The sequence below is a fragment of the Pogona vitticeps genome, chromosome 5 (assembly GCF_051106095.1).
Source record: "Pogona vitticeps strain Pit_001003342236 chromosome 5, PviZW2.1, whole genome shotgun sequence".
In the NCBI taxonomy this organism is placed as follows: Eukaryota; Metazoa; Chordata; class Lepidosauria; order Squamata; family Agamidae; genus Pogona; species Pogona vitticeps.
In genome coordinates this window covers 60193531-60209073 of record NC_135787.1, presented here as the reverse complement: position 1 = coordinate 60209073, position 15543 = coordinate 60193531, and the positions used below count along the sequence as shown (strand labels likewise).

General features: G+C 37.5%; 1 protein-coding gene across 10 annotated transcripts in view; it reads right to left on the bottom strand.

The window, feature by feature from the left end:
- Positions 1 to 15543, bottom strand: part of TENM3 (teneurin transmembrane protein 3) — a 1852170-nt gene that overhangs the window by 222781 nt on the left and 1613846 nt on the right. For all 10 annotated transcript variants that reach the window (XM_078393883.1, XM_078393884.1, XM_078393889.1 and 7 more), the window contains one exon: positions 5381 to 5618. In XM_078393883.1, the coding sequence (XP_078250009.1) occupies positions 5381 to 5618 (238 nt within the window). The remainder of the gene's footprint in view (positions 1 to 5380; positions 5619 to 15543) is intronic.

Here is a 15543-nt window from a genome sequence, read left to right as displayed (position 1 = left end):
GAAACCTTAGCGTCAATGCTGAGAAATTAATATAGGAGAATAAATTGCAAACCCCAATTTTAGGGGAAGTGTAACCCCATCTAATACAGACTGAAGACTCTATTCTCTTATCTGCCCAGGAGCACCACCGTCTTGCCAGGATCAACCTTCAGTTTGTTTGCCTTTGTTCAGTCCATTATAGATAAGCAGTAGTGGTTTAGAGCCAAAACAGCTTCCTTGGAATTAGATGAAAAAGAGAGAGATCTGTATATCATTAACACTGAATCACCAAACTCCGGCAGTTTCATTTAGACATTAAATAGCATGGGGGTCAAGAACGAACCCTGGGGGATGCCAATGGCTAGGGTGTTGAACAGCACCACCAGCACCACCTTTTGAGTTTGACTCTGCAGGAAATACTAGAAGAACTACAAAACAGTGTCTCCAAGTCTTATTCCAGTGAGGTGAGCCAGAAAGACACCATTGTTGATGATACTGAAAGCCGCTGAGAAGTCCAAGAGAACCAGCAAGGAAACATTCCAACATCTACTTCCCATTGTAGCTTATTTACCAAGGCAAACAAAGCTGTCTCAGTCCCATAACTAGGTCTGAAATAAGATTGAAACAGATACAATGTGTTTCATCCAGAACACCCTGGAGGTAAGAGTCACTACATACACCAGCACTTTGCCCCCCCCCCCAAAAAAAGGGAACAGTGGAGACTGTAGTGGGATTCAGATAGTTTTTTTTTTTTTCAAAACAGGCCTTATAAATGCCATTTTTAGGCAGGATGGAATTATATTTTGAGCCCGAGAAGCATTTAGCACTCCCCTTACCCACCGAGTCAATCCTCATCTGGCTGATTTTATAGGCCAGGAAAGGCAAGGATCCAACACACATGTGAAGAGGGTCTCATCTCTCCAAGGAGTCTGCTCATAGCCTTGGGCTGCAGAAACTGGAACAAATCCGTCCACACAAAGCAAGCAGGTACAGTATCAAGTTTACATCCACAGGATGTGTATAAATTACAAAATAGAAGTCACAGTAGATTCAAGTGACTTTGTCTGGTGGGTCAAGACATAACAGGCCACAGATCACTCAAAACTGCACCACCGGATGAAACTGAACAGAAGCAATGGTAGCAGAGAAGAAAGCTTTCTTTGCTGACACCACTGTCATGGAATAGCCTTCAGCTATTCTATGACAGCTCTAACTCATGTTTGGTAAGATTTGCTTGGAGTTTTCTGCCACTGTCCCTCTAGTCTCCGTCCTACTTCTATTTCATCACTGCCTGTTCCCTAGTTTGCAGACCTGACAAGATGTATTGCTGTGTCCCTGGTCAAAAGATCCAGGATGACAGAGTTTGCCAAGACACATCAAATCCTCTGATTTCATAAGGGACATACATGGTGGCCCTTGAAGAAAATTATAAGGTTAATTTCACTATGAATATATTACAGTAGATTGAGGCATTCATGACAAGTACAGTGGGGTCTCTACTTAAGAACGTCCCTATTTAAGAACAATCCAACTTAAGAACAGCTCCATTTGCTAAATTTTGCTTCTACTTGAGAACAGAAATCCAAGATAAGAACAGCAAAAAAAAAATCCTTTCCTGCTCTTTTTTTAACCTTAGGTCATCTTAGGTTAAAAAAAATTCTCCCCCTAGTGGTAGAGTACTTATTAATCAGCTTTGCATTAGTTCCTATGGGAACTAATGCTTCAATGTACGAACGCACCTCTACATAACAAAAAAAAAAAAAAAAACAGCCAAAACGGATTAATTGGTTTTCATTCCATTCCTATGGGAAATTTTCCTTCAACTTAAGAATGTTTCAACTTAAGAACACCATTCCAAAACGGATTAAGTTCTTAAGTAGAGGTTCCACTGTAGTTTCTATGGACGGAAAAGAGCAGATACGGATTAAATGGTTTTCAATGCATTCCTATGGGAAATGCAGATTCAACATAAGAACTTTTCAACTTGAGAACCACCTTCCAATACGGAATAAGTTCTTAAGTAGAGACCCCACTGTATCCACGACACCAATTTTTTTTACATATAATGGCATAGAAACTTTCCCTATATAGAGATAATCCACAGTTGTCACCTGAATATGAGTTCTTCTCAAAATCATCTGTCCACATTTGTCTTCTGAGTATGATTTCTTTTCAAAATTAGAGATGCAGCAAAAATTAATAGGAAAATTGAGCCTTAGAGCATGTGTTTTACTGGTCAAAATCTTGTTGTTGAGCCTAGTATTGAGTAGTTAAGAAGTAATTAACTACTTAAGTAGTTAGTGAGTCAACTTCTCTTTCAGTTCCATTTATTCAAATTGGCCTACTCTAACAGTGACTTACTTTAGCATATTAAGGATTTTTGCCATTATATTTAACCTTTATATTGCTCCAGATATTTTCACTGATGTGTGGATTAGAAATAATTCAAACATACATATACACAAGTAATCTAAATATAAATTCACCACATTCTGATATTTAACTAAATGTAGTAAGACATAATTAAATATCAAACATAAGTAACTAGACATTTACTAAAACAGAATGTAAAAAATTATGATAACGTTAACTAATCAACATCAAAGCTTCTAGAAAAATTCATCACAGGGCAGATACTTAAGTCCTTTGGTGAGTGATTACAAATAAACTACACTATGTTAATTTGTATGAGGCCAAAGCATTTAGCTTCATTTGTAACCTAGGACATATGGTTGTTTATCAGAATGATGTGTGTAGGCAAAGGATTGCCACTGGATACAAGTTCATCATCCTTATCTTTCTATGGCCTCATTTTTTTACTGAGGTTGATACTTATATTGTGACTGGACTGGACCAGCTTCACAGCACAGATGGGGTATCATGTAACTAACTCCTCCTCTATACAAAATAAATAAATTTTCTCCACAGAGAAAATGGTATGTGAGGGAGAAAGTTCTAGCCTAGCCTTTACAAGTGGCAAAGATGAGACAGAAATCAGCCTGAGAATAAATAGGTCACAATTTTATTAATAACAGCCACATAAACAATTGTGGCAGGAATCATGTTAGAAAAAAAACTGCTCATGCGATGGTAATCGTGCAAGCCTTTTTTCTCCTTTGGCAGGGTATTCGTTGCATGATTGGTCAGATACTGGTTGCAAAATTAGTCCCAGTCAGATTTCACAGCTAGTACATGAGTGGCCCTGTAATGGAAATCCTGCCAAGAAGGGAAACCGATTGTGCAATGATCACTGTGGGGTTTTCTATTTATGCACAATATATTTATACATGTAGTCCCATATGTCTATGCGTTGAGTTGATCAGTAGGTGTGGAATGATTGGCAGAAAATATTCCTCTATGTATGGATGGTGATTGGATGTAAAAATGAGAGAGGAGGTATTGTTTGGAACGTGCAGAGAACTGTGCATGTATTTAATGAAATGATCCCTCATCTGCAAAACGAAGTGCAATCCAAATGTTTACCATCTAAACTAGACCTAACTGCATCTTTCTGGAAAGTTTGTGGCTATCATAGCTCATGTAACCCAAGGTGGAGGAGATGTGTATTTAGAATTTGAAAACCTGGAAGATGTCTTTACAACTACGGCAGAAAATTGGGGGGTTGGAAAAAAGGTCAAAAGATTATTTTGTAAGGTTTGGAACACCTATAAGAAAGCACTCCCTTCACAATTTGTTCTTTTAATTAGTAGCAGCACTTTATATTACCCTATTTACAAATGTTAGTTACAGAAGAAATATGGTCAATATAAAAAGTGAGAAATACCTGTATAAAACATCTCTCTAGAAAGAAGCTTCCAAAATAAACATGATACTGGATGCAAAAATTATACCTCCACTATTCTAGAATTACACAATTAATTTACCCGTATACCTGAACAGACCCATATACAGTGGTGCCTCGACTTACGAACTTAATCTATCCCAGAAGATGTTCGTAAGTCGAAAAGTTTGTAAGTCAAATCAGCATATCCCATAGGAATGCAATGAAAACCAATTAATCCGTTCTAGCTGTTTTTTGTTCGTATGTAGAGGCACCGTTTGTAAGTCAAAGCATTAGTTCCCATAGGAACTAATGCAAAACTGGTTAATCTGTCCTCTACCACTAGGAGGAGAATATATTATTTTAACCTAAGATGACTTAGGTTTTAAAAAAGGGGAGGAAAGGAGGGAGGGAACGAACACCTTTTAAACAGAACACCTTTAAAACCAAGCAAATTTAAACCAAACCAAGTGCCTTTTAAACCAATTTTTACATTTTAAAATTACAGTACCGGGTAGTACAAAGTCCATTTCCCACTTTCCCCGCATTTTTTTGTTCATAAGTCAAAGCTTCGTTCGCAAGTCAAAGCAAATTTTTGTGAATGGAGTTGTTCGTAAGTTGAAATGTTTGTACGTCGGGGCATTCGTAAGTCAAGGAACCACTGTACTTAAGCAAGAGACTCACTGGGTCTTAGTGGTACAGGAGTTTCCCCATCTAGTACTTGTAGTGATACAGATTACTGTCATTTTCTCAGTGTTCCAGGTATCACGTGTTACAGACTACACAAGGACAGAAGCAGGTTTCCTGCATAGGGAGAACAGGACGGCTTCCACCAATGTTCCAGTTTGCTTTGTAAACATGGAAGTGCTAGTTCTCTGCAAACATATAAAGTTGGATAGACAGCTCCCAAGGAGCTCTTATTTTCCAGTGCTTGGGGATCATGCAGGGCAGACATTACACAACCAAAGCAGGGGGTTACGTAAACATTCCCAATAGGTTACAGCACAGATGGCACTCTGCTAACTTTATAACTGCTGTTCATCTATGAGGGCTGAATCATACCCCTTATGCTCTAGATCTGTTACGGTGGCAATAATTAATCTGTGGCTAAACAGACAGAGACACTTCTAATTTCAGCTGGCTGTTATGGATGAAGGGAAGTGCACATAAGAACAGGAGGCATCTAAATACAAAGCAAGGGCTAACAGAAGTAACAAGTATGAAGAAAATACTGATGGTGAGAATATCTAAACTGCTGAAAAGCTGAATAAGATTTTCTGACAGCATCATCACCATAGATATCTGTCAAAAAGGAGCAATTATTCATGATAACCAATATAATAACATTAACAATGATAACGTAGGAAACTCTGCTTGTCTCCACATAATGACACATGTGAAGTACAGTTATCATGTATTTAGATATGTACTAAAAACACTCAAAGGGAAGAAGTAAGTTATGATATGAATTTTGGGACAAGATAGCAGTGCTAATACTGGTTACACTGAAATAAACCCTCAGTATCTTCAACTTTTGTTAACAGAAATGGGGAAGCATAAATGTCAGGAGTCTCATATATTTTGACCAAACTGTAGTCTTACAAGGTCCTAAAGGATTACCTGCTTTCCAGTGGCACATTACTGCCAAGGACCCAGCTGTCCTGCAGCTGGACCGACTCGGGTGTGGTTTGCAGCTCGGCGGGCAAAGCAGCCGGCGGGGCCGGACTCTGGTTCCTCCTATTTGTCAGTGAGTTTCTGTTAAGGGAGGTGATGGATGGGTGATGCTGTGCTGAATGCTGCTTGTGAGAAGGTGGCAAAGGTTGCAGGGTCGACTGGCCTTGGTTATTTGGAGGTTGCTCTGAGAAGAAAGAAAATTAAAGTTTGTTATAAATCATCCTCACCTTCGCTTGAGCTAAAACAGAAACTGAAATGAAAACCCACTGTCTAATAAATTTGCATATTATTCTATTAGTTTGCTTCAATGACATTCATTTAAGAGTGAGTTTACCCTTGATGAAGATCTAATTAATATACAACAGATGGTAGAACTGCTTTTGTTTTTAGTTTGTTTATTTTTTAAAAAAAGTTAACACCTACAGAATATAATATCTGACAGATCTAACATGCCTTGGAATTGTTTTTTTAAACAAACCAACCCTGAAATTAAATGAGTAATTCCCGTGGAATATGAAGGTTTCTGAGAATCATATAATCCCTATAATTATTTAATGGAAGTTTTAAAAGGCTTTATGTAACTGTAATAAATTATTGCAAGCTAGTTGCTAAATAGCAGTAGACAACTCTAGTTTAGTGCATTTCAAATAAGGCAGATCTGCACTATGATCTGCTAATAGATGCTAAGTATTCTTTAGCAGAAGGTCACTCTGTGAAGCAGATGTTGCTTCATGGATATTTAACAGACTGAATCACATCTGATTACAACGTCAGAAGACTCATATACTTAATGACCGTTACATCCATTAGAACACACACAGAACAGATTTTCCAATTTCACACTATGTGGTATAACTATGTTTTAGAGGAAGTCACAGGTAATCAGAGAATCTTGCCATCAAGCAATGGTATAAGTACATTATGGCTTTGAGCATAAACTGGATGTATTTTATTTAAAGCATCAGTTTCTAATACTGGTTTTTGCTACCATGCTCACACGCCAACTGCAACTTAGGGCATGTTTTCACTCTGTGTATATCACAGAAGGAAATACTCCAGGCATGGCACCTCAACACATGTGCCTGAAATATTCACAAGTGAAGTATGAGGAGTTCTAAGTCAATTCCTTCCTGCCAACATCACTGGCAGCAACTTGGTTTGCATCCATTTGTTTCAGCTTAGCAGAACTGTAAAATGGTCTGACCGAGATTTGCAATTTAGGCACAAGCATTTACAATTCATAAAGTTTTCTCAGATTTTGGCATAGAAAAATAGCTGAATATTAAGAAAGAATTATCATTCCAGGTGCCATGCAATTAATCAGCTTTGTCTTTACCAGCAGCAGTGGGTGTCAGTGCACATGATTAGAATCACTATAAGAAAGCTTTAAGGCATATTCAGTTAGCAATGGGAGAATTTAACAGGCTAAAACCCACAAAGGGTTTTTTCCAGTCTCCTTAAAATTTTATCTGATATAGATTAGAAGTTAATTATCACCTGGTAAGAATTAACTTTCATCATTATAAAAATATGCATAAAAATGATTACTTGCACAACAGGAAACCCTGTTTTAAGATTTTTTTTCTTTACATAGGATACCAGATTTGTCTTGTTTCTAGAATAGACCCATTTCTTCCTACTTCCCCTTTGAATATGTAACATAAGCTTTTTACTCCAGTATTTATAGAGTCTATTATTTTTATCAACTGAATCCTCACCTCTTCACTTCTACTTATCATTTGAGTCTTTAACACATTTGTTGTTGTTTAGTCGTTTAGTTGTTTAGTCCGACTCTTCGTGACCCCATGGACCAGAGCACGCCAGGCCATCCTGTCTTTCACTGCCTCCCAGAGTTGGATCAAATTCATGTTGGTAGCTTCGATGACACTGTCCAACCATCTCATCCTCTGTCATCCCCTTCTCCTCTTGCCTTCAGACTTTCCTAACATCAGGGTATTTTCCAGGGAGTCTTCTCTTCTCATGAGATGGCCAAAGTACTGGAGCCTCAGCTTCAGGATCTGTCCTTCCAGTGAGCACTCAGGGTTGATTTCCTTTAGAATTGATAGGTTTGTTCTCCTTGCAGTCCAGGGACTTCCCAAGAGCCTCCTCCAGCACCAAAATTCAAAAGCATCATTTCTTCGGCAGTCACTTTCTTTATGGTCCAGCTCTCATTTCCATACATCACTACTGGAAAAACCATAGCTGTGACTATGCGGACGTTTGTTGGCAAGGTGATGTCTCTGCTTTTTAAGATGCTCTCTAGGTTTGTCGTTGCTTTCCTCCCAAGAAGCAGGAGTCTTTTAATTTCACGGCTGCTGTCTCCATCTGCAGTGATCATGGAGCCCAAGAAAATAAAATCTGTCACTGTCTCCATACCTTCCCCTTCTATTTGCCAGGAGGTGATGGGACCAGTGGCCATGATCTTGGGTTTTTTTTTTATGTTGAGCTTCAGACCGGTTTTTGCACTCTCCTCTTTCACCCTATTTAAGAGGTTCTTTAATTCCTCTCCACTTTCTGCCATCAGAGTGGTATCATCTGCATATCTGAGGTTGTTGATATTTCTTCCGGCAATCTTAATTCCGGCCTGGGATTCATCCAGTCAGGCCTTTCGCATGAGGTATTCTGCATATAATTTAAATAAGCGGGGGAACAATATACAGCCTTGTGGTAATCCTTTCCCAATTTTGAACCAATCAGTTATTCCATATCCAGTTCTAACTGTTGCTTCCTGTCCCACGTATAGGTTTCTCAGGAGACAGATAAGGTGGTCAGGCACTCCCCTTTCTTTAAGGACTTGCCATAGTTTGCTGTGGTCCACACACTAACATAGACCAAACTTCCATTTTGTTCTAGAACGAGGGGTCCAAGGGAGGAAGGGGCAAGTTGTTTGGTGTCTGCTGAGGCACAAAAGCAAATAATCTCTGCACATGTAAGGCCTTTTGGTTAAGTTCTTATTTTATTCAGAACGGATATAAAGCTCCCCCCATCATAACTATCAGTGCCAAGATAAGAAATCTAACAACACAGTCCTATAATATCTCCTCAGAGATATGTCTCCCTGAGTTCAATGGATTTACTCCCAGATAGAATGAGACAGATTGCAGTTTATGGTCCACCTGGAAACAATTCTCAATGAATTCATTGGGTCTAAGGTGTAAGAATGTTTGATTTGTTTGTAAATGAAGCTAAGGTGGAACTGGAATAATTATGCTATCAGTATTATGGCCGATGCCTTCAAATACATTGAGGCAATGAGCAAAATTGCAGTCTGCATCATCTCCCTAGTGGTAAAGTTTTATATTTTGAAGTAGCTGGACTCAGTGTGACAGTTCTCATAGCCACACACTCAAGGGACCCAACAGAGATATTCTTACCAACAAGCCAAATGCAAAATCAATTTCCATTAAGAACATGGTTTTTGTACGCCTAATGGCCAGTGCCACCAAATACTTTGCATAATGGGGAAAATTACTAGCACTATACAGTTCCTAGAAAGTCTACCCTCACCCAGCTACTACCAGGATTGCAGCTGACCTTGAGAAGTATAAAAGAGGTGGCAGATAATATCATCCTTCCTAACAAATATACAATTCAGGCTTTGACTCTGTGATCCCTGGCTAGACTAGCCCACCATTCCTACCTTCTATTCAGCTCACTGGTTTATATACTGTACATGTGGTAATCTTAGATAATAGGTAAATTTAAAGTAACCAGTTTTATTATTGAGTTCAAATTGGCATATTACTGTCTGGTAGTCAGATATTCAGGTCCTCTTCTGTCATTGCTGCAATTTCATACACTGCATTGATGGAGGAGCAGGTCTAAGTCAGGTGTTGGCAATCCTAACTGATACATGCAGAGGAATACGCCTTGCAGTTTTAGTGAGATGTCAACCAAGTGATGAGTAATTCTGATTGGGTGCAGTCAAATGCATCCCAGCACTCTAAAAGATTTGCTTTGATGATAAGTCAAACAGAAAAGAAAGAACACATTTAGCCTAAAGGATATAAAGGCAAATGATAAAATATAATTTTGTGAAGAACATAAAGTTCCAAGAAGAAAAAAGAAATCTAGAAGCATAAAACTAAAATAATTTAGTTTAGAGGATATTATTATGATATCAAATTAAAATATATAGCACATTGTTTATTTCATATTACTCAGGTACCCCTTGATTAGTCTGACTACACAACAGTTTTGGTATACACAAAAGGGAAATGTTTACTGCATAATTTGTCTTCATTTGATAAATAGGTACAACTATGTATGCTATGAAAACTGAGGAGTTCATATGATTAAATATATGATTAAATATGTTTGGGTCATTTTTCAACACCCACTGAAACAGGTTAAAAGAATAACTTTAGGCAGATTTTTAAGAAGTAAGTGAGGATCTCAGGAATTTTATATTTATTAAAATTATATATCTTAAATGTTTTAAAACTGTTTTGAATCTTCTTTTAATATTTAGAAATATTTAATAGTTTTTAATACAGTTTTTACGGCATTTTAAAAAACTGTGACCATTGTATAGCTCTAATTGTTTTCAGCCACCTTGAGTCCCCTACAAGGAAAAAAGAGGCATTTTACTATACTATACTATACTATACTATACTATACTATACTATACTATACTATACTATACTGTAACTGTACTGTAACTGTACTGTAACTGTACTGTAACTGTACTGTAACTGTACTGTAACTGTACTATAAATGTTGTTGTTGTTTAGTAGTTAAGTTGTGTCCAACTCTTCGTGACCCCATGGACAAGAGCACACCAGGCCCTCCTGTCTTCCACTGCCTCCCGGAGTTGGGTCAAATTCATGTTGGTAGCTTTGGTGATACTGTCCAACCATCTCATCCTCTGTCGTCCCCTTCTCATCTTGCCCTCAAACTTTCCCAACATCAGGGGCTTTTCTAGGGAGTCTTCTCTTCTCATGAGATGGCCAAAATATTGGAGCCTCAGCTTCAGGATCTGTCCTTCCAGTGAGTACTCAGGGTTGATTTCCTTCAGAATGGATAGGTTTGTTTTCCTTGCAGTCCAGGGGGACTTTCAAGAGTCTCCTCTAGCACCACAATTCAAAAGCATCAATTCTTCGGTGGTCAGCCTTCTTTATGGTTTTATAAATGTAGCGACAGCATTTTAAATCTGGAGAAGAACTGCACAATTTCTTCTTCATTTGCTCACCAAATTGATTTGCAAAATATTGATTTCTATGTAATTAATGTTTGAATTTAATTATGAAATTTCAATACCAACAAAAGCATATATAATATGGTTCTAAAAAGACATGCGATAGACAAATAGAAAGATTAAAATTATTCAACATACATTGCGATAATAATTATTTAACATTTTTTGTTTTGTAATATTTATTCAAAGAGAATGGAAACAGGACATCAACTATCAATGAAAAGGAATCTGCCATAGACTTTATACTATATTCTGTCTGTAGTTTCTGCATCACGTATGCCTATTATCCAGCCACATAAGTTTAAAAAATAATAATTTTTCATTTGGTAGAAGAATTAACTACTGCATGGAAAAAATTAATATCAATAAAAACAAAACTCTTTGACAAGCAAAACACATCTGTTGTGTCTATGAAATATTAGTGGCTCCAGGGTGATAGGTAATACAAATGGGTTGCAAGTCATCTAATGGCTACAGCTTATAACAAGCTCTATGACCTTAATGAGTTTAGTTGTAGTAAATTGTAAACAGGCATGAAATCCAGAAGGATAGTTATATCTGTATCATGGAAACCACTGCTTAATTAAGGATCCTTCCAGACTATCTGTTCTTTATAAGTTTAGCTGTCTGTGCACAAATTTACTTCTCTTTCATCCTCCTCTTCTAGAATGACTATGCCATCAGAAGTATTTTCTCCCATTTTCAGCAAGCTAAGTTCATACTTCCATTTGAACTGGTAAATGCCAAAAATTTAACTATACAAACCTTGATCATAAACCAAGGGTTGAAATTAATTTGTGTAAACAAACTATTGTGGGAGATGTAGTTTGTCTCTGGACATAACAAGGAAATGGCCTTTACTTGCATTCAAGAGGAGGAACAGCAGTAGCTGGAGCAGTGACTATGGGCTCCGAATCTCCTGATTTTGTGGCCAAAGCAAACACTGGAGGAGAAATCAAAAGCAAACAACCAAAGAGACCCCAAAAGATTTTTTTAACTCCACAGAATGTTTGTTGTTCAACTCAGACAGCATTATCTTGTTTAAGAAATATTGTATGTATTTCATGTAACTTGAATATATGTTGATTTACCTATAATGTATACTCTACAAACACATATATCGCCAAAATGTCAATACAATTTGGCAAACATAGTTGTCATTTGGTTAGCAAATTTGCTAATGAAGTAAAAAGTCCAGAGCAATCTCTCCTCAGAAATAATCTGCTGCTGAATAAGCAACTACAAACTCCTTTTACATCCTTCAGTGTTCAATGCAGTGATATGTCTACTGATGTTATATAATGCTGTAGCATGTCTTAGAATTAACTGGCTTAAGTCCTGTTGTGTAGCCAGTTACATGTACATAACATGAAGCTGCTGAAGAGGTATAAAACATAATGGCAGAAAAAAATAACATCAATGAACAAGTTCAACAGGTATGTCATGAAACAGTCATGATGTGAACCACACAATGGACTGTGCATTTGTGAACTGTGCTTTCCTGAACCGTGTGACAGACTGCCATGAAATGTGTGATCAACTGCACAATGCCGGCTGCCAGGGCATAAATGCCTGGCACACTTCTACAACTGTAACTTTATATTGTGGCAGCTTGAACAGGCAATGTTTAATTACACCACAGAAATGTCTAAATAATACAATGTTAGCCTATAGTTCCTAGTAGGTTGTGGTCCAGGCCTGGTGCATGCCTTTACTGATTTCACAGATGTGTAACTTCAAGCACACTGTAGTCAAGATTGAATTATCATCCTCCATGGAATCATCCAAGGATGTAGAATTAATAGTATACCACACCATAATAGTATACTACGTGGTGGCGCTGTGGGCTAAACCGCTAAACCACAGAAGCCTGTGCTGCAGGGTCAGAAGACCAAGCAGTCGTAAGATGGAATCCACGCGACGGAGTGAGCGCCCGTCGCTTGTCCCAGCTCCCGCCAACCTAGCGGTTCGAAAGCATGCAAATGCGAGTAGATAAACAGGGATCACCTTGGTGGGAAGGTAACAGTGTTCCGTGTCTAAGTTGCACTGGCCATGTGACCACGGAAGATTGTCTTCGGACAAACGCTGGCTCTATGGCTTGGAAACGGGGATGAGCACCGCCCCCTAGAGTCGAACACGACTGGACAAAAATTACCTTTACCTTTACACCATATACCCAGTATGGTGTAATGGATAGACTAATGGACCAGGACTTAGGAGGCCTTGGTTCAATTCCTCAGCTCTGTCATGGAAACTCACTAGAGCGGGAGTTGGAATTAGTAAAACCACTCCTTAAATATCTCACTTAACTTAAAAATTCTATTAGGGTTACTGTAAATCAGTTCTGACTCAACATCACCTAACAATAATAAGTAGCCTGAAAAGGTACAATTAAGAAACAGAAAGTATATCTTCAAAATGCATCATTAAAAATTAAAAAGTAGCAGATCCAGATAACATTAAAAATATTACGTTTTCTCACTAATGTCATTGCTATTTGCCAGTTTGAACATGGGAATAAATCCATGTTCCCGTGTGTTGCCTCTGTGCTGTTGTGTCTCCTGTCTGTTTTTTTGCTTCTTAATGTCAGATACCTGGTGTCTGGCACCTGCACTGTTGGTATCCAGTGTGTGTGTCGGGTGTCTCTTGCTTCCCTTTACCTTTTTCTCATTTGTTTATTTTCTACTTCAACTCGCAACAATTGAGGCCTGTTGATTAAGCAAACTGCTGCCTTATGACATATGCCTTGTCAAGTTTCAATGAGAATTTGCATTACGTTTGCTAACCCAGGAAACTGCAAACCTTGTAAATTACAAACATAGCTATCATAGCAAAATATTGCTGATATTATGACTAGCTCCATGAAACACCTGCTAAATTACCAAAATGCCAGGAGTGTAAATTACCGGTGAATGAATTTGGTGATGTACCAATTTGCTATATTTGTATTTCAGTAGTCTAGGAATTTCATGGTCTAGGAATGTTTCTTTTCTCAATCTTATGCTTTCATTTTTTTTTTAAATATTTGTTTACATGTGCAAGCTCTTTGCTTGCTAGTGAAAGAAGAGCAGAGATGGAGCTAGACTAAACTGCTTTGGAAGGCAGTTTTATAGCCTAGAAACAACCACCAAGAAGCCTGTCTTTGTGTCCTCATTAATGTCAAGAACCTTTAGTCACATCCTTGGGGCATTTTCAAAAACCAGAACTGCTACCAGCAAGAAAGCACCTCAGTGTGGGCAAAATCTATACGCTCTGCATGTAGCCTTCACCACCAACCAAGAAACAAGCCAAATGGATATTTTATTATTATTTTTTTTTTAAAAAAAAGAATAAGAAGACAGGCATAACCAGAAAAAAAAGCTAATTCAAGTAAAAAGGCAATGGGTACAAGACTTGCCCACACAAGAAAAAAAGAAAGCTGCTTTGGCTATGCTAAACATTGATCTTTGAATGGAGAGTCAGGTACCTCTCCTTCAATCTAGCTTTTCTTTGTTCGTTTCTTTTCCTCCCTTCTCCGTTTTTTGCTCTCTGAAGAGAGATACATTGTATAAAAGAAATGAATACAAGTAGGTACTGTAAGGAAATAATGTATTTTACTTTTCCAGATTTCTCTGCACTTTTCTCTGCACTAGTATGAATAACCAAATTTCAAATTTCTCCAACAGTAATAACACCTTAAACACTTTAGCTGAAATCCTCTTGCCTAGTGTAGTAAATCACATGAGTAGGCCTACTGAATCAGTGGGGACTTGGTGAGTCAGTTCCTCAAGTTCCACTGATTCAAACAGGCTTATTCTAGTTATTAAGTTGCAACTAGAGTAGATCCATTTGAATCAATAGTATCTGCAGAACAGTTGACTCACAAAATTTCCATTGATTCAAAGGGCCTCCTCTACTACACTAGGCAACAGGATTTAACTCATTAATTATTACCTGAAATAAGGTATACTGGTGTAAGGAATGCCTAAAGTTAAAAGAAATGATATATAGGATAAGTTATTAAACTACACATTTAGCAGTGTAACTGTAGTTTCAATTTCTTCCCCCTGAAAATGATAGAAATGGAAATAATGAATGAAAATCTAAACAATCCTTCAAGCAAAGCACTCAAATATTATGGTGCAATCGGTGGCATTTTTCTCTTTAATTACTTTAACTAAATTTCATTAAGATAGAGATGAATCCAGACATTTTTTAACGTGGGAAACAAAGTAATCCTGATTTTAAAAAATACTATTTCCTTATACCACTGCTCACAAGACATGTTCAGATATTAGTCCCAAAAACAGTCCTTCTATTTCACAAAAGTTGTTCTTGTCTTCTAGATTACAGTGTGAGGCATCCAGAAGTTCTCAAGTGGAAGTGAACTTTAAAATGGCAAGGTAATTAAACCAGATTCTATTTTCCAAATTGAATCTATTTCAATTCAAGTGACTGAGCCCATTTAAAACAATGAAATGGCCATCACCTCACAATGTAATTGCAATGTCTCATTATCTGGAGACCATGAAAGAAGATTAAAGTAGAGGTTGTGTATTTACATCCCATTTCAAATTAGGAGAAGAGGCAAAAGACAATAGGTGGAGAAATGTCTCCAATGGTTTATAGGGAAGAAAATCTTTAAAATGTAATATATGTTTGAAGATAACAAAAAATCCAAGCATAGCCCTTCTTCAAATGTTTTCTATTTGAAATTCTGACCTTTTTTGTTTCTAAAAAGCAGAAAAGTTGTATATTTATGCCGAACATCATTTATACTTTGATTTCACAAACTTCATCAAATGCATGATTTTTAGGCTGATCTTAAAATATACCTAATGGTAAGCCACCTTCAACAGTTTCTCTCCAGTAGGTGAATTTTAAGGTCAGTTTGAAGCTAAGTATGAGCACATGTGGCACTGTCATGCAATAT